The sequence below is a fragment of the Gobius niger genome, assembly GCF_951799975.1.
Source record: "Gobius niger genome assembly, chromosome: 12".
Lineage (NCBI taxonomy): Eukaryota > Metazoa > Chordata > Actinopteri > Gobiiformes > Gobiidae > Gobius > Gobius niger.
Window position 1 is genome coordinate 7,356,533 of NC_136863.1, and position 20,918 is coordinate 7,377,450.

The 20,918-nt window shown below is 41.8% G+C and overlaps 1 protein-coding gene across 1 annotated transcript in view; it reads left to right on the forward strand.

Moving 5' to 3' along the window:
• The window catches only part of nell2a (neural EGFL like 2a), a 222,823-nt gene that overhangs the window by 177,423 nt on the left and 24,482 nt on the right, over positions 1-20,918 (forward strand). The window contains exons 15-16 of the mRNA XM_079568360.1: positions 1,799-1,939; positions 10,019-10,212. Of these exons, the coding sequence (XP_079424486.1) occupies positions 1,799-1,939; positions 10,019-10,212 (335 nt within the window). The remainder of the gene's footprint in view (positions 1-1,798; positions 1,940-10,018; positions 10,213-20,918) is intronic.

Genomic DNA, 20,918 nt, shown 5'->3' on the forward strand with positions numbered 1-20,918 from the left:
TTCGCATTTACTTATTTCCATTTTGTCATGTTTGATCTTCTGACCCTGAGCTCTTTCTACTTTTTCTAAAGAACTGCTTTTGTTCAGCTTGGCTTTTTGACGTTTCTTGAACACATACAGTACACAATCCACAATGTTTTAGTGGGACGTAAGAAAATGAAAAACAGATAAATGATTTTTGAACTGGTTTAGTCTTTGGTTAAGGATCTTCTCTGGTCCATTTAGTTGCTGGTATGATTTCCACAGAGCTTTTTCCAGAAACTCAATCAACAAGTCCATCCCACAATTTGAGAACCTCTGCTTCAAAACCTACTGTAACAGCGCCTGAATCTGAATACGTGACTCCCAGGCCGTGCACATCTCGGAGCCACCGCAATAAACTCCTCATTCAGACAAATACCGTAATTTCCGGACTATAAACTGCTACTTTTTTCAACTGCAGCCCATATAACAATGCAGCTGATTTATAGATTTTTACGGTCATACTGAATAGTGTGTCATGTTATCAGGAACAATTCATCTACATTTCATCATAGAAAGCGCTTTAATACAAGTGGGTCTAAAAACAATCAGCTATTTCAAATGAAGGAACTCCGACATGAGAAAGATGCAATGGCAGCTCCAAATCCAAAGTATAGAAAAAAGTGAAGTATCCAAAAACATGAAGTTGTGCGCATGGAGACAATGGAAAGCTGCAGGTGTCAGTCAGCTGCTTTCGGATGTACCCCACTCATCCGCAAAATAACTCGGACAGGTGGGAAACTCCATCGCTTTCTCGAGCTCTGACTGCGATGTTTGCTGCACACTGGAGGGGGGGCTGCAGGATGCCCTATGTGGCTGTAACGTAGCGCCTTGTACAAAATAAATAAAATGTGAGTAAATGTACCTGTAGGCTAGCCTGGCAATGGCCAGACAAAATATCACAAGTTATATTTAGTCTGGGGACCACCAATTCATTTTCTCGTAGGAGAGGTGTGGTTTACGATCGTCCATAGTCGTTTATTGGGTGCTAAGAATGTCTCTCATGAGCGTCTGCACGTAGCCATAGCCAATTGTATCATCATATCCGATGACGTACGTAAACTTTTAAGCTAAACTATTTCAAACACAGTCCAAAGCTTGATCGAAAGATGGCGTCGTGTATGGCGCTGTCATGTTGGATCTCTAAATTTTAAAAAAAACGTAACCAAACTACAAGCTTCCATATGTCGAATAGCGCGTCATCATCTTGCCGTCCCTCCTCGCTCTGTGATTGGTCCCCAAATCCATGCATAGATTTCGGCCGTTGGTCCCCAGACTGCTGTGAAGTTCGAAATGATTCGAGTGCACACAGCAGCACGGCTACCAGCAGACCGCCGTTCTCTTGGAATATTTGACGGCACAAGGAGAGAAGTCCTGTATTCAGTGGGCTGAAGCCGCATTCAACATGGACACCTGCAGCTTATTGACAAGCGCGGCCTAAGTATGTACTTTTTTGGTTTGTTTTTTCTTTGGTGCGGCTCATATTAAGGTGCGCTCATAGTCCAAACATTACGGTTCAATTTGCTCACTTCCATTGGACAAACTACTACTTCTATTAGACAATGTCCAGCGTCTAAAAGAAGCAGCGTCCACTGACTGCTTTCTGATAAACACAATCGTCCCCTGGTGCTGGGGGCCCGGGGCGACTCACCCTGTTGCCCCCCCCCTTTTTTGACAGACTTGGCTCTGCCTGTTCTCTGTACAAAGTCTATAGTTGTGAATGTAATCCTGCCTAACCCTCCTCCTCCGCTCTCTCTCTCTCTCTCTCTCCTCACAGATATCGATGAGTGCGCGGATGGCTTCGTGGAGTGTGACAGCAAGTCGACTTGTGTGAACCTGCCCGGCTGGTACCACTGCGAGTGCCGCGACGGTTACCACGACAACGGCCTCTTCTCCGCCAACGGGGAGTCCTGTGTCGGTGAGTGGATACAACTCATGCCTGTCCACATGGTGTCGGCCTGGCGTTCAAACATGCAAGAATGAGATCTAAATGCTAACATAAAGAATAACATAAAGAAGTGTATGTACTTTACAAACTGTACTGGATTGTTTATAGCTAACGTCCCACCTATTGGAATCTTCTGGAAAGTTGATTTACGCACTTATCCCGAGGAGTTAGACATTCAGCGATATAAAAAATTCAGAACGTTTGCAAAATTAATGGCAAAAGGCGAATGAAGTGGATTATTTTTTAAATTTCCATCTCTACAATAGATTTTCGATGGCTGTTACTCAAATATCAAGTCAGGGATTGCCTTTACCCATCCTCCAGCGCGTATAGCCTCCTCTTTGCCCAGTAATTGCCCGAATATCCATGTATTGACCCCCTGCTCCTTGCCTCTCATCGGCTAGTTTAGATCACTGCCTCTTTCCTCCTCCAAAAGCAGCTCTTTTCCGCAGCCTGTTCATTTTCTCCCACTTCTGCCTCTGTATCCTTCAAACCGTGTCAGCTGTCAGCATCCAAACCCTCCATCTCCTCCGCTTCACACGGCGCCTCTGAAACGGCAAAACCCAGCGCTTTTGACCTCATCTCGCCTGTCAAAAAAACTGGGAAAGAGCACTCAAATATCCCGCCTGTGTTTCTGCTGAAAGTTATAATTTCACCAAAAAGTGGGTTTCTAGGTTGCGGGGGCATATTGTGTGTAGATGGATAAGAGCGTGATTGCTCCAGCCGCCTGCAATGTTGTGATGCTATGTTTTGACAGAGAGTATTTTTAGTTCTGCCACTGTTTTGGAGAATGCAGGGAAGTACTGAAATAAGACGGGGCTTCTCTATTTAACATAGAGGAGTTATTAGGGGTGTAACAATGCAAATCTGACAACAGATAGATTGGAATTGACCTTTGGGTGAAACAGCAGCTCTCGTCCATTGAAATGAACGGGCAGAGAGCGTCTGAGAACTTCTCATTTACATATGAAAAGACGTTTGTTTTATTCAATTATCCAATGTGAAAAGGAAGCCATGGGAGTGATCTGTTGCTCCAGATAATTCATAGAAAAGACGGTTAATGTTTCTAAACTGAGCAGCTGAAACCCACTGTGATCATAAATTGTCAGTGTCACATTTGCTTGTGTAACTTTTTCGCTGGTCGCTTTATAATATCATTACAGCTTCAGATTTTAGTGTGTCCCTTTTATATTATTAATTCAAATCATGCAGCCTTTGATATGCTTTTGTAGATTGTGAGAGCAAATGGTACATGGTTCCTTCAGCAGCTACACTACTAGCTGCTATTGCTAACGTTAATGTGTATTTAAAGTAGTGCTAAGTAACTTGTTTACCTTAATAAATCCTTTCCGTAGTCCCTCTGGGGGTAATACAAGTGTTAATGGGATTATCGGGGGGTCTTTCATCTCCCCCTGGTGTCTGGCAAGAAAACACAATTGCAACTTTGCTGCCACCAGGTCGGAGTCACCAATACACACCAATGGAATCACGAAGAAGCTAACAGGCTAATGGGCAAAGCTAACTGCGGTTTGAGTGAAAAAAATGATCTCCATTGTGTAATTGGATGAACAATATCCCTCTCTCCCTTTGTCTTTTCTGTCAGCGTAGTATTTACTCTCACGGACAAGCAATAAGTGAAAAATCGCAACATGCTACGACACCCGCAGTGGCGCGAGCTACTTAGTTCTGCTTTAAGACCCAGAGAATCCTTAATTAGGCCTAACACTGAGTGTGGTTTTATAGCTAAGTCTGAATATTAACCGATTAAAGACTTCACAAAGGGCATAATACACAATGTGGAGCAATATCCTCAATAATGAGCCCTGGCGTGGCCATGACAGATTAGAGAAGCAATCGATGGCTCAGCGTACAAGGGGGCACGGCCTTGTTGAGAGGGAAGAATACCTGTCATGAGAATCACAATTTTTCACTCTTTTTAGCTGTTTTCTGGCGGACTTAAACACATTTATCACACACTGATAAAGTGAAGCCAAAATCAAGTCCATGGATGTCACAGCAAATTGTTCAGTAGAAGCGGAAAAACAGCACTTTGCTTATGTTAGCATAAGTAGCATAAAGCTAACCCTAGCTTCCTGGTTAGCAGTGTTTTTAAGTATTTATGGTCTGTCGAACCACTTTGCTCCTCTCCATGTCTCTGTATCTTTATTCAGTAGAAAAATATATTCATAATTCAGCATTTGTTCAAGTTTGTTTGTTTCCCCCCCTGTCTGCTTCAACACCATAACACCGGGTTAGGTTTCATAATTCTGCTGGAGGTGCCTTTCCATCCAGACGTGCTTCAGCTTGTTGGTTAAGGAGTCCATGTTGTATAGTACTGAAGGTGCAGGAGAATTCATAAATGAGCATCCTCACTGCACAACCATAATCCAGGTATGAGTGGGCGCCATGCAGAAGACGACCACTCTGCCTGCAGCAGATCCTGGGCGCTGCACCTGTGGCTTCAGCAGCTGCAGCACAAACCTCTCCAAGGTCTTCATTAAATGAGAGGTCAGCGCTACAGGTCAATAGTCATTATCGTCTCTGGGATGCTTGACCTTAGGGAGAGGGACAGTGCACAAGATCTTCCAGAGCAGAGAGGTTGAAGAGGCAAAAGCAAGATAGGTTTATTTACAAGGCACATTTTCAGCAAAAAGGAATACAAACTGCAGAAAAGGAAGTACAATAAAACAGTTCAAATAGATTAGGTTAAAAGAAATATTTTAACATGAAAACAGTCAGAATAAAAAAGAAAAAAGTAGTAGGACGAAGTAGGACTATTTTCAGCCTGGATTTAAACAGTATTAGTCTCGGAGCCATGTCTTCCGTCTCTGTTACAGACTGTAGCCACAGAAAACTAAAAAGCAGTCTCACTCTGTTTAGTCCTGATTCTTAAATATTCAGAAGCAGCATGGCATACTCATATTGAAGATGTCAAGACATATTTTTATTATGAACCCTTTTCAACCCTGTGGCCTTCTTCAGATTTTGTTCTTCTTTTCTTTCAACCAGTGCATGGGAGGATCAGCCAACTGCGCTGGTTCAAAGGAAAGAAAAAACTGATCTGAAGGAGGCCACGGGGCCGAAATGTCAAAATAAATATTTTTTGACATCTGCAATATGTGTGTTCCATGCTGCTTTTGAATGTATGAGAGTTTTGCCTCTTCAAGTGAGATTTTTTTGCCGTGCGCTACTTTCATCCTTCTTTTTTTTTAGTCCTGCCTGGGACCAGCAGGAGACCTCTCCCTGAACTTCTCCGAGCCTGAGGTGGTTCATATACGTGTGGATATGTCAGAGATATACTTTGGTGCCAGTGCATGAAGAGACTTGTACACAAGCAAAGCAATTTTAGAATCTATTCTCTGAGCGACAGGAAGCCAGTGCAGAGACATTCTGGATGAACTGCAGCTCACAGCTTGTTTAAAGGCCAGCGAGCAGCCGTCGCAATAGTTCAACCGGATAGAGACAAAAGCATGGATTAGTCGCTCTTGGGCGTTGAAGGGATATTTCAGGATTTTTGACATAGGGCCTCATTTCCTAGTTATCCAGAGTGTTGCTGGTACCTGGAGATTTTTTTTTTTGTAATTCATGCAGTTCTTATGTTTGAAGAGTTTCGTGGCGCTAGGCTAGTGCAAGGCTAGTGCATTTCTATGGTATCAGCTAGCCTGCATTAACAACAGTCTGACCCGCTTCACAGTGCACTTGAGGCAAATCACTTATAACGCCAGACTAACAATATAAATGTTTGTGTCGATAGAGTAATTTTTGGAATATAACTGACCTTGCATCACATGAATGATCGCATTTTGAGGGACTATTTTCTAGCAGATCACTCCGCCGCTGCGTAGCTTATACAACCACGAAGCAAATGCTGCTCAAATATAAGGTATTATAAAGAGGGGGTATTATGCTTTTTTTCACTCACATAGCACCAGTCTATAGCACACTACAATGATGACCAAACCTTCTGTTGGTCTGTAAATGCAGTAAATTAAAATAACTGCCTTGTATAAAATTGCTCTCTCAAAATGGCTGCAGCGAATGTCTTGAAATAGGCCTCTGTCTCTTTAAGAACCTCTGACCCTTTCCGACACGCCCCCTCCACACGCTGTCTGTGGCATCAGTGGGGAGGGGGCTCTGCTGAGGAGCAGTGGTTGGTTACTCGGCTGGTGACGAAAGCTCGGAGGCGTCTCCAGGAGGTGGGGGCGTTCCTAGGAGGACTCAGGCAAACCTATCCCTAAAATGGCCGCCATCAGAGTTTTTACAGATTACTCAAAAATACGTGAATGTGCCAAGGCAACACTTCAGGCATGTTTTTAATGAGGGAATGACATAATAACATGATGTAAAGCTTGAAAAAGTTGATTTTGCATAACACCCCCCCCCCCCTTTAAATGCAAAATTATTACACAGACATTTTATATGGTTAGTCTGGCGTTATAAGTGATTTGCCTCAGGCGCACTGTGGAGCGGGTCAGATTTTTAATGGAGGCTAGCTGATACCATAGAAATGCGCTAGCCTTGCATTAGCCTAGCACCACGAAACTCTTCAAACATAAGAACTGCATGAATTACAAAAAAAAATATCTCCAGGCACCAGCAACACTCTGGATAACTAGGAAATGAGGCCCTGTGTCAAAAATCCTGACATATCCCTTTAACATTGAGGTCCATTTACGTTCAAGTTCATTATCACCCTTAGATTTGCAAACTGAAGTGAGGTTTGTTCACTCAAGCTTATCTAGGCTTTGGTCTTAGCACAGTGCTCCCTCTCTTGTGCTTCTATGCTTTAACTTTTTAGTGTGAGAATCCAGTAGCCTTTTGTTTCCGTAGAAAGTTTGAAATGCTGTGTCTTGATTTCAATTAAATGTTTTCCTCCATGTGAATGATTTTAGCATGAATGCATGTGTAATATTTATGTCAGCAGTGCTATGCAACAGGTCTCCATTGTCCAGATAGTCCAGAGCTATTTCTGAGGCCAGACTTGAAGAAAATCTATATATAGTCCATCAAACCCTATTACGTAACACTGGAGTTGTTTTACAAATTGGATATCATGTTCAGACGCCACAAATCAAAGGAAATCTCTACATTTGTTATAGGGACTAAAATAGCAACACAAAGGGAGACTAAAAATACCCAAGCTGTAGCTGAAAATGTTGCAACCCTCCCACATTGTAGGCTGCGAGGAGGTTTGGGCACTTTTGACGGACTCTTGACAGTGATTGGATATTGGAGCTGTCAATCATGTCTGTCGCCACTCGCGCTGAGCAGACCAGTAATTGGGAGGGTTTTCGTAGCCTTCAAAGCCTGAACGCTGAACCAATGAGAGTTTGTTTACAGAGTCTCTGTTGTATTACCGCATTATATCACATGCGTCACCTTCAATACTCGCCCGCCTCACAGTCCACCAGTAACAAAAATGTGGAAATTTTTTACCCATTTTGTCAGGACGTGATACGAAAGGTATTTTTACCGTCATGACCGTCCTTCAGAGGCAAAATGTGAAGAGTTTTGACACATTTGCATACACACTGACTACTTAGGTTGACCATACTCAATATCAACAAACCATAATACAATGCAAATATCATGCATCAGGGTTATTCTTTCCACAAATCACTATTTTTACAACAAACTTTTATGTGGCAAAATGAATGTTACCCTACAAAAGGAGGGGGGGGGGGGAAGTCAGGTATAGAACCTTTAAAGGGACTATATGGAGTTTAAAAATGTTACTCCCTACATGTTCCAGCCATGTCCTAGCGTGTAGAATGAGCCCAGACCTGTTCACCACAACTGCCTCTAAAATCCTGCACTGTCACTCAAAAAGGTCTTACTTCGGGTCCGAATTGCTGTCATGCACGAGCTCAATACAGAAGCTGCAGTTACATGCATGACCTGAGGTGGCAGTAGTGAGCAGAAGACGTCCATTATATTTACAGTCTATGGGCAAGATGCAAGTTGCGTGCCCGTGGAAGAGCTTGGTCGCTTCTAACTTCACCCGGTTTGGAGCTATAGGAATATGCTGGGAGAGGCCAAATGCTAACAACATCTTTGGTTGTTTTGCGTGACTGAGCGCACACTGTTTTTCCATACTGTGACATGTACTTACCTGAGCTTGGACGAGTCGATATGTACCTGTCTGGTCTTTGTGCGTGCCAGTGAAGAAGCGTGGTAGCTTCCAACTTCACCCCCGTTTGGAGCCATAGGAATACATTGGGAGAGGCCAAATGCTAACAGCATCTTTGGTCGTTTTGCGTGACTGAGGGCACGCACAAAGACCAGACAGGTACGCATAACTCGTCTAAGCTCAGGTAAAAACATATCTCAGTATGGAAAAACGGTGGCCTGTTCCTTTAAGGTTTATTCAGTCAGACACTAGGATTCGAGATGTTGATATCTTTCACCTTTACATGTTTCAGCCACAATCTGCAAGCCACCTCCAGAAGTATCACCAGTGTGCAGTGACATGTCATTTAGCAGCTGTTCTTTTACATCAGTAAAGCATGTAAACGTAAAAGATTTCAGCATCTCTAATCCTCGTGTCTGATTAAATGAATCTTAAAAGTTAGTGAGTGCAATGTGTTAAAGAGAATATTGCTAATTTACTATTCAAAATTGCCTTTATCACTGTATTAGGGCCTCAAATCTTGTATGCAAATGAGAGAATGCTGCATGAGTGATAAAAGTGTGAATGACTCTGCTGCTAATCCACTTTTGCCCATGCGCTTGCTTCGTTAATGACCCCCTTAGCGCACAGCCAGAATGTAGCATTGTGAAAAAAATTATGAATAATCGAACTATCTGACAGACCGGTTCAGTTGAAATCCTCTTAAAAAGCTGGGAATCATTTGCCATTTTCAGCAGGGAACTGTCAGCTCATTTTTGTTTCTGTACAGCAGCAGTGGGTCTGCGGCGTCCACAGCATTCAATGATCTATAACGTGAAACGTGGGCACAACAGAAATATTATTCCAGTGCCGGCGCCGCCTGCGTGGCACGGAGCTTATCTACGTGTTTTGTTTTATGTCGACTTGTTTGCTGCGTGTCAGACCAACCAGGAGCGATCAGTGCACATTTTAAAACCCTCTTTCCTCCCCGGGCCAAAATGAGCCGTGCTGATACGTGACGTGAACAGACTGTTGGCCTCACAATATTTAAGCTGCTCACACTCGCATTACTCAAGCAGCTGCAGTGCGTCTACCAATAAATTCATGTCCATCTCAATCTCAAAACTCTATCCCCAAATCATCTCTCATGAGCTGGACTTACCCCTGACACTTAAGGGGAGACTACAGGACTACAGGCAAAACTCCATTTTTTCAGTTTTCAGGTTTTGGGCCAAATTGGTCTCTGAACATGCAAGCTTTCACCCGGAAACAGAAAATATGCCTAATCTTCACAAGAACATGTTTAAAAATTGCGCTGATTCAATGTTCCCCCATAGACTTATATGGGAGAACACAATTTCAAGGGCCTTTTTCTCAAAACACATTTTTCTGTCATTGTGGCGACACTATGTCCACGTCAGTCGGACCTAAAGACTTCCAGCCTTGGACTGAACAATATTTGGAAGATTTTTTTCAAAGGGATTTTTTATTATTTAATCCCTGGCCCCATTTATTGAGTTTTGAATGTCAAAAAATGAGACGAAAATTACATGTTTTAATAAATTTTTCCACTAAAAAACAGCTTATTTTAAAACTAAACAATAAATCCAAAATCCCCTCTGAGAAAGTCTTGGTAACTCATTTATCAATAAAATTAAACCATAAATTTGAATGTAGCTCTATCCATTATTCAGATTTTGTCGCCGAAAAGATGGGAAACTTGGGGCATTTTTAGGCATAAAACACCTTGTTCTTATATGAAAAGATAAAATGACTTGCAATGTATTTTTTTCTCACATTTATGCCAGTGATCTACAGCAACAGTTTCAAATTGATATCTGTAAATATACATTATTTCACCTGCAGTGTCTCGCCTTAAGAGGAGCGAACAGGAGCATTTTCTTCTTGCTCAGTTGTAACGTCGTCGTTTCTCGTTGCAGATATAAACGAGTGCAAGACGGGCCGTAACACCTGCGCCAATGACACGGTGTGCTTCAACCTGGAGGGAGGCTACGACTGCCGCTGCCCCCACGGACACAACTGCACCGGGGACTGTATCCATGACAACAAGGTCAAACACAGCGGGCAGATCTGGGTCCTGGAGAGCGACCGCTGCTCCGTCTGCTCGTGCCAGGTGAGACAAGTCGGGCGTGAGTCATTCGCTCAGTCACACTTAGTGATTATGAGCAATGTCTTTAGCCACAGCGGCCAGGAGGAAAGCTGGTGGAAGAATCTGTGTGTACAGGAGTGGTAAAAAGTTTGGAAACACTTTATTTTTTGCAAACTTTTGACATTCTCAGTGAGCCTCGCGATGCCGTCACCAGAAATGGTTTTGACTTGACTCTAGAAAACCATTTCAGACGACGACCTCATGAAGCTCATTGAGAAAATGGCAAGAATAAAGGGCGACAATTTTGAGTTAGACAATTTTTAATTTAATGTTAATTAAGTTGAATTAAGTTTTTTTCCCTACATAATCCCATGTGTTCATTCTATTTATTTGCAACCTGTTAACTGCCACTTTAGGGTTAGGGTTAACCATTATTTACAGTACATCCAAATATTGACTGGAGAGCTTACAGCCTATATGCCCCCAAAAAATGTTGCAAATGTGCCAGAAAGAGAAGGGGGGTAGTTTATTGAGGCGAGACACAGCTGGTGAAAGTATTGATTTTTCACGCAGTGGTTGAAGTGGAGATTTTTAGCTAGTTTCCTCCCTTAACATCTCAGTTTTCATGTCAGAGTATAAAAAATAACACATTGAGTGCCGCTCTGTTTTGGGGATTTAGCTGTTGAGCGCCAACAATCCAAACTATTTTATATTTGATAGTTGATATTTGTAGCACCACACCGTATTCTATGTTTTAGCTATGGACACATGCTATGGCTCGTTTGAAAGGTGAGACTCTAAGCTCTCCGTAGGTGAAAACAGTTTAATTCTACGTCCCTTGGTTCCTGATAAATCTAAGCTAAGAGGCTAATTTTGATCAAAATTACAGATTTTTTTTTTCTAGAAATGGAGAATTCAGATTTTCAGATTGACTCCTCTCTCCAGCTCTCTCCTCCTCTCTCCTCTCTGGATGGACACTAACGTTATGAGAAGAGGCAAATGACTAAATATCTCAGTTTCAAGTAAATTTTCAAATACAACATTGTTTTGAAAACCGCGTGTTATTGATCGCTTTTTAAACAGCCTGGTTTTCGGATTGAAGACTTTAACAGGATGTTTCTCAGCCGTCCTTGGACCAATTTTGACCATTTAAAAAACTGCGAAATGTTAAAATCTCAACTGTTTTGATCTTTCCATGGGAAGCTGCTCTGCTTTGTCAAATGTCCAGATCGTGACTGTCATTTATTTCACTTCTGTTCATCACAGAGCTCCCAAAATACCGCCTTTGCTCTGCCCAATCCCGTCAGACCTTGGAAGCTAAGCAGGGAAGGGCCTGGTCGGTACTTGGATGGGAGACCGTTTGGGAACACCAGGAAGCCTAGCGAATGTAGTGAGTGAGTGAGTGGTTGGTGGTGGTCGGAGGGGCCGATGGCGCAGACTGGTTGCCTCGCTTCCGTCAGTCTACCCCAGGGCAGCTGTGGCTACAATAGTAGCTTACCACCACCGAGTATGGAGTGAATGAATAGTGCAATGTAAAGCGTCTTTGAGTGTCCAGGAAAGTGCTAAATAAAACCAATGCATTAAATTAAAATCACACATAAGGTGTATTAGAGTGTCTAGTTTCGTAAATAAATGCAATATTTTTTTTTTCCTTTTTTGGCACTCAATGTGTTAATATCTAATTCCCAGCCTGATTTATTAAGCATTGAGAGCGAGAACATTACATGATGCAAACATTTTGTCGGGGCTGATGCATGTGTGGGAAATCTCCTTGTGCGACACCGACTGTCGTTAGCCGCATTAGCACACATCTGTATACACCGCTTCTTTCTCATTAATTACAAGGCCCTTTTTTGTCAACTGCATTGATAAAACAGCTGCACGAATACTGTACAATGCCACTCAATCACGAAGGCATCAATATGGCTCGATGCGGTGCCATTCGGAGCATTTTATGCCCACAGTCCAGCGCGTTAGGAAGCGCCGATGCTGAAAGTAATTTAAGTGTCTTGCCCAGGACCCACTGCACTGGTTTATGTTGTCAATATAGAACTACTGCAGCTACTTTTCCTCATGCACGCATTAAAAGTCATCAAAGTCATCATCCAACTGGCATCAAATCTAACTGCCTTGAAAAATAATGGTGTTGCTTTACAATTCTGTAGAAAATACGAATGCTATGGTTTAAAACACATTCCACTGGCATTTATGGATGAAATTGTATCTTTCTTTCTTTTTTGCCTTTGAATCTAGGACCTTCACTCCTCTGTTAGATTGAATGTTTGTCGGTCCTGCTTTTGTCCAGCCACAGCATTCCTCAACACATGATCGGCATGACCTGGGAGAGAATGAAAATATTAAAAGCAAGCAGCGATTACTGACGATTTTTCAACTTTTGTTCACTTTATAAAGCTCGATCTGTAACTTTACTCTGCTCTTGACTTTGACTCACCCCATAATTGGTGGTCCATGTGAAAATTGCAGTTCTTTGTGCGGCTTTCACACTATGATTAAGTGTATTGTGACCATTCATTCTGGACTCATTGGTCTATAATCATCCGACCTCTGCAGTGCTTTAGACGTTCAAAAAGAGCAGGTCAATGCAGAAAATAGTCATAGAAAATAATTTGTGCCTGCCCCGTTAATGGCAGATTTCAACGCTGGACTGTAACTTTTTTAATCGAGCCGTGCAAACTTAGCCTTGATACATTTTGAATACAAGGTTCAAAGATTTTTATCGTGTCCAGTCAGAAGTCGCATGGGTCGGCTGTTTCCCATTCAGGCTCCGTCCACACGAAGTCAAGCTCACGACTGAACTGAAAAATGTTGTATCAGTCCGGTGTATCATCCGCAGAAACCAGCGAATGATTATTTTCCAAACTAAGTCGCAGAGTGGAAAGATCTAATCTACTGACCTTATAATGAGTTTTGCTCCGCTCCTCCACCGCGAGCCAGAGGTGACAAGGAAAAAAACACAGCAGAGAGATTTTTTGTGTTTTTCTTGATCTTTATTTAAAGGGACTATACAGAGTTTAAAAATGGTAAAATTATCTATTTTCCTCCCCCTACATGTTCATACAATGTCCTAAATAAGGAGAATGGGCCCAGAACTGCCTCTAAAATCCTGCACTGTCACTGAAAAAGGTGTCACTTCGGGTCCGAATTGCCCTCATGCACGAGCTTAATATAGAAGGTGCAGTTACACATATGACCTGAGGTGGCAGTAGTGAGTATAAAATGGCTAACTTGCATCTAGCCACTGTAAAATTTCACCCAATTAACAAAATTGAAATACAAGCATTTGTTTTATGACAGATATTTTCATCATTAAAAAGTACCTCTTAAATGTGACCCATCACAAGAACGGGGGACACAACGCGGTTTGGGGGCATTTTGAGCGGGACACAGCCTGTGAAAGTGTCGTCTCCAAAGTTTCCAACAATGTGTAGCACATGAAAATCTCATAATATTTGGAGAAGCTGAGGCAAGTTGAATTTAGGAACCGGAAATATGTCAAAGAGAGGAATCGGCCTCTAAACTTTTCTAAACTGTTCTCACCTCTATCGGAGTGACAATAGGGCTCATTTACACCTCATTTAGAAAAGCCATACCGCTGTAAAGCCCCCCCTGTCGTGTCCCCCCCATGTGTGTGGGGTTTCAGAGTTCACTCACAAACAACAAAAGGAAACGAGAGACGAGCGTACAACGTGGAAACAGGCGGATGTTTTGTTGACACAACGACACATCAGAGATCAACTCAAACACAAAATCCATTGTCCAAAATGTTACGCAGTGTGCTTTTAACCAGGAAAGTCCCACTGAGATTAGGAATCTCACTTCCAGGGGAGTCCTGGCCCCAGAGGAGACCCTATTGCACATATTTTCAGATTTACTTATTGTTTGTTTCCCGAGGGAGAAATTTGACTCAGAGGAGAGTCAATTGCAAACATAAATACAAATACAGATACAAAGACACAAACACATTACAAATAAGACACCCACAGTGGCGCGGCTTAACAGTCACATATTAGTTGTTCTCATTAATTAATTTGATGGAGTGTGAACAAAGGAGTTTTTATAGAGGTTGTGTGTACACACAGGGATGCTAAACCTCCTCCCAGACGGCAGCAGCTCGTGCTGACAGTTGAGCAGAAGAATTGGCTATGATTTTATGGGCCTGACTCTGATCAAAAATGTCCTGCAAGGAGGTTGGAGTGGTGAGGAAGCCTACACAGACATGGGGAGAACACACTACTCCACACAGAAAGGGACCCGGGATCTTCTTACTGTGAGACACGAGCTCGAACTGCTGTGCCACCGTCGGTGGTAACATTTTATTATAACTTATTAGTTATTATAGCAACAACACCATATTAGCCTTGTTAATTCATCATTTATTAGCCTTAATGAATTATGAATTAACTGTTAATTCATCATGAACAATTCATTAGTTAAGTGTGACTAACACTTACTATCCTAAATGAAGGTCTTTGAGTCATCTTCTGTACTCAGCAGTTGAAGTCTCAAACGTTTCACCTCTCATCCAAAAGGCTTTGTCAGCGAACTAAGGTTCAGTTCATGCCGCAGCTTATATAAAGACCACTTACTATATAATTACTACTTTAAGGGACTATATGGAGGTTAAACATGTTAAAATTGTGTATTTTCCTCCCCCTATATGTTCCAGCCATGTGTGCAATGAGCTCAGACCTGTTCACCTCAACTGCCTCTAAAATCTTGCACTGTCACTCAAAAAGTTGTTAATTCGGGTCCGAAGTGCCGTCATGCATGAGCTTAATATAGAAGCTGCAGTTACGCGTAAGACCTGAGGTGGCAGTAGTGAGTACAAAATGACCAACTTGCATCTAGCCCCTTTAACTACTACAGTTAATGCCTACTTTTCATACTTCACTTAATCATTGTTAAGTAGTAAGTGTTTCAATTTCATTTTCACAGCGCTGTTACTATTTGCCTTCTAAAAAGTTAACTGCGAATGCGCTATCTACAGCCTTTTTCAGTGATCTATGGTAGCATCACAGCGCCACACACAGGCCTGACAGATGAAACGCAGCGGCGGGTTGCTTCCTATGTCCTGATCCTATCCCTTTGTCACATGATAAGGTCAACTGTTAGAAGTGTAGTTGGGAACTAGTGCTTCAGCTGCGTTTGCGGGCTTATGTGATAGCATGTAGCTCCTAATGGCCAGTAAGGAACCACCAGAGGGCCCTATGCTAAAGGAGGTACAGTATAATAGGAAGCATTGAGGCTCCTTTCCCTACCTCCATCCTAACTGACAGCCCTATTCGGATACTTCTTATCATGGTGGAAGCAGCCACATCCATTCATGTGGATACAGATTTACAATGTCTTTGCATGTCAGCGCTGTATATGAATACTTCCGTCATAAATTAGTACAAATGCAAACACAAAGTACAAAGACGTCATCAGGGATCTCAGAGCTCATCCCATTAAAATAAACAGGTATCTCCTCTGCTTCTATTGCGGTCACGACCTGCTATTTCCGCACATATATCAGTCATAATACACGGCGCCTGTCTGTTGTGAAGGGCGATTATGGCTGGATTAGCGTCGCCGGCGAGCGATCAAACAGAGAGTTACTCATTTGATTACAAAGGACCGCGGCTCAAACGGCTTCATAATTAAATGGCTCGTATTAATTGATTTGAGAGATCGAGGAGCTGCCTGTCACAATTATATCACGCGGCGCGGCTGTAAACATGTTATTGTTTTGGAGGCAGACAGACGCGGCTGGAAATGGAGAAGTGACAAGAGGACGGCAAGGTCAAACGGTTGAAAAGTGGGCCCAGGTGGAGACGGACAGACGGGAGAGGAGTCCTTTAATGCTTTCATGTGTTTGTTGTTTTGGAGACTCCGGATTGAGATGGTTTGGGGCAGACGAGGGGCAGTGGATGGGTGCAGAGCTGCTGAGGAAAAGGACGCCCAGAGATTTATGAAAGTGGAAAAGATGCTTCAGTCAGTGCTTTCTTTTTTCTTAACCTGCCCCATATTTTTCAGCCCCATTTGGCCTTTTTCTCTTTCTTTTTAATTCCAGACATTAAAAGAAAAGTGGTCTGTGGGAGTTGTTTTAGTATTTGGTAGCTTTACAGGAAAAAACATTTGTGTGACTTTATCTCCCAACAAAGTTTACAAAGGTCTCTTTGTTCGTCACAGCCCAGAGACTTATCGGTGTCACTGCAGAAGTACGAGAACCAATGTGTGGTCCCTCTGCAACGGCGTGTCTGAATTCAGTGGATTTGACTCGTGGGGTGGGGTCCAGCGTCATCGCGGTTGTCGGTGTGCACTGTCTCATAGAAAATAATGGATTTGGCTTTTTTGCCCTGCATCAACGCATCTTGGTGTGTGTTGGCCTTTATTCTTTTTTCTTCTGGCTGCTCAAATGTGCCATGGTTCACCAGAAATGTCCCAGCTCTCCCGATGAACGAGCACCATGGTTCTTTTTTCCTGTAAACAACTCTAGGCCCCTATTGTATCAAGTTATTGCCTCTTATGCTACTTTAGGGCAGAAACACATTTGAAAATCAAGATAATACTGTATGTATATGTGTAATTGATTGGATTTCACACATTATATGCTGTTTTACACTTAAAAATGTACTAAAAACAGTAGCATTTTTCTGTTTGTTTCATCTTGAAATCATCTGGGGACCCCCACCCAAGGCCTCGCGACCCCCTGAGGGGTCCCGACCTCCACTTTGGGAACCACTGACCTAGCATGCCGTAGTCATCGAGACTGATATTGATCCATATCACAGAGACAGTGTGAATGAGATGGCTTTATGACAAAAGTTATTTAAAGCAGTACTAAGTAATTTGTTTACCTTAATAAATCCATTCTGTTGTCCTTGTGGGGGTAATACAAGTGTTAATGGAATGATTGGGAGGGTCTTTCATCTCCCCCCTGGTGTCTCTGGCCAGAAAACCACAATTGCATCTTCCCTGCCACTGAGTTGAAGCCACCAATACACACTAATTCAATCATGAAGAAGAAGCTAACAGGCTAACGGGCAAAGTTAACTGCGGGCTAGCGCCACTTAAACAGTATTTACAGCCAAGTTTGAGTGAAAAAAAAAATCTCCATTGTGTAATTGGATGTACAATATCCCTCTCTCCCTTTGTCTTTTCTGTCAGCGTAGTATTTACGCTCACGGACAATTAATGAGTAAAAAATCGTAACATGCTACGACCCCTGCAGTGGCGCTTATGGCCTCTAGGGGCAAGAGTTACTTAGTACTGCTTAACCAAGCACATTTTCTCCAGTTGGGCTTTAAGATAAGATAAGATAAGATGATACTTTATTGATCTCACAGATGGAGAAATTGCATTCGATGAGAGAGCATCCGGCAGCAGCACCCATTCAGTGCGCACCACTCTTTTTTTTTTTTACACAAATCTAAAAGCTTCTTGACTGGAGTTTACCGCCTATGGGCCAGAGTAATAACGCCTTATTTGAAAGCTAAGACCTACAAAACTGATCCTAACTTTCTTGTCACGTTGCCACCAGGTTTTGGTCACATTTTTAAAGCGTTTCTGTCGTGTTTTCGTCATGTTTTTGTTGCCCCTGTCACTCTTTTGTCACTTTTTTGTTGTGTAATGCCAAACTGGAGAAAATGTCGTCAGTTCGGGTGGGGGTTAGGAGGTTAATGATATAGTTTGCAGTTGGCTGGTGCACTCTCGCTCCAAAGCAGTTTCCTCTACACCTAAAAAGCATCTGAAAAACATATGGGTTTATCTTTGCGGGATACAGCCCTCACCCGTTATCCGATCCTTGTCATTTTGCAGTACAACTTGTCTGTATAATCACAAAGAAAGCACTGAACTTGCTTTATTTTCCGCTGAAGGTGCAAATTGCTTTTTCACAAACCCAAACGCACATTCCGCGGGTATTTTAAGGTAAACTTTTACATTGTGTTCCTTCAGCACAGACGTCTGCTTTCTGCGTACTCCTCAAATATATATTCATAGAGACATTGTACACTGTTGCTGCTCCTGTCCACATTTCCATATTTCTATATTTATGTTTTTGTATGACACAGTTAATCTTACAGAACGGTAATGAAGTCGGTTTAGACATAGCACACTCCTCTATGAAGTAGAGGCGGCATTTTAAATCACTGGCAGGACACCGAGCGACTTCTCCAAATGACACACAGGAACTGGGAAAAACCATGGCAGAGGCACATCAGTATTCATAAAACGCGTCTCATTTTTCCACGCTTGTGATGAACCATGAAATACTGCTTCAAAACAGTGAGCGCTGACGGGCTCCATAGGGTTCGCTGTAATATTTATGCCACATACATGTTTGATGACGCTGTAAAACACGAGGCCTTGTCTATGTATGCATGTTTACTCGGAGGCTAGTGCGTTCAAATACAGGGACAAACATGTGGTTCCCAATATGCAAAAAATATGGCTGTGAACAGGAGTTGAGCAGCATTAGGAAGAAATCGGAAATGTATACTGTAGTTATTAGTTCAATTGTTAATACAGCTCCAATGAAAAGTTCAATGTACAAACAAACTTTTGCTGTGAGCGGCTCAGCTCTCCAACATGACTGTAATTTTACCGGGAGTGGGTCCGCCTCCATCTCGTCTCCATGGAGATGTTACTAAAGTCAGCAGAATTTGGGGTTGAATAGGGTTAGGTTCTCATCCAAATCCATTCTTTGATTACTCACTGCGGGAATAGCATTTTCTATGTCGACTGTTTTTATTTATTTATTTATTACAGGGATCTGCATCTGTAGTCCCTGGGCAGAGGCAAAGTGACAGCAGGTTTTTTACAGTGGCCAATGAGTCCATTCACAATATAAAATACATATAAAGCACTGGCAAAAGGATCACATCAACAAACATTCAGATGCAATATTTACAGTATTTACACTTGCAATTACAATCAGTGTTAATTTCGTCGACTAAAATATTTAGTCTTAATTTTAGTCAAAGTGTTATTTTTGACGACTAAAATTGGACTAAAACTAAATTAAAAGTTTCTCATGAGACTAAAACCGTGACTAAAATGTCCAGATATTTTAGTCGACTAAAATAAGACTAAATAAAAATGAAAGGGAGAGACTAAAATCATCCAAACTTCTATTGACCGTCTCAAAGAGCCTCAGATCATGTAGATTCACTGCCAAAGGATCAGCTCTGAGCTTTGTTCATGTGGAGCAGCTCCATGAAGCAGAGGAACAAGATTAAATATGATTATAATGAATATTTTCAATGCAAAGTCGACTAAATTTGTCTTAAATTTAGTCGACTAAATTTACTTGCAATTTTAGTCGACTAAAACTAGACTAAAATTGAACATATTTTTTTGACTAAAACTAGACTAAAATCGAATTACATTTTCGTCAAAAGACTAAGACTAAAACTAATATGTTGTCAAAATAAACACTGATTACAATTATATATTTTTTATTTTATTGTACCTTCTTGCACTTATAGCACCTCTCCGATTAACCAGTTTTGTGCTAATGATCACAAATCTGAATTTAAACTGTTGCAAAGTGCTACTGTCTCGAACAGTTAATGGCAAGGAGTTCCACATCCCTGCAGCTTTCACAGAGAAGCAATTTAAAAGTTTTAATGTTCTTCATCGACTAAAATATATAGTCATAATTTTAGTCAGAGTAATATTTTTACCACTTAAAATTGGACTAAAACTAAATCAAAAGTTGATTATGAGACTAAATCTACAATAATCTAAGACTAAAATCATTGAAAATGTCAGTGTGAAAGAGTCTCATACCGCCTTTGCTCTGCCCGATCCCCTCAGACCTTGGAAGCTAAGCAGGAAGGAACTTCATTAAGCCTGGGTGAAAGTAGGGCATGAGTGGTTGGTGGTGGTCGGAGGGGCCGATGGTGCATGCTGGTTGCCTCGCTTAATTCCGTCAGTCTACCCCAGGGCAGCTGTGGCTACAATAGTAGCTTACCACCACCAAGTATGGAGCGAATGAATAATGCAATGTAAAGCGTCTTTGAGTGCATATATACATAAAACTGATGCATTATGATTATCATATCATTTCAATTCTCTGCCAAAGGAACAGCTCTGAGCTTTGTTCATGTGGGAGAAGCTCCATAAAGCAGAGGAGCTTGATTAAATATGATCATAATAAATATTTAAAGTGTTCAGTTGACTCAATTTGTCTTGAATTTAGTCGACTAAATTTACATGTTTTTTTAGTCGACTAAAACTAGACTAACATTGAAGAAAATGAATTGACTAAATGTCGACTCAAAGTGGAATATGTTTTTTTTTTCTTTTCTTTTTCGTCCACGTAAGAAACAGATGCTTCATTCTAGTTTTACTCAAGTAGAATTAAAAGTACTGTATGAGACAACTACTCCCAAGAGTACAGTTACTTCAAAAACTACCCATTTCTGCACCTAACATCGCAACAACAATATTTTTCAATACATTGTGCAATGTGCAGCCTTTCTTTGGCAAAGCTCTTTTTTTTTTTCCTCCAGTGTGATGTATGATACTGTCAGGCGAAGAAACAAGTAATATATATTTGTAGGAGGAGTAACAGCAGGACCAGCAGTGCTAGTACAATAGTAGTCGCTGTAGTTGTTTTGTACTTTGCCTTTTAGAGGTGCTGTAACAAATGAATGTATCCACTGTGGAGTCTAGTCTTATCTTGTGAGGATCCTTTTCTCCATATGTGATCATGAGTCAGA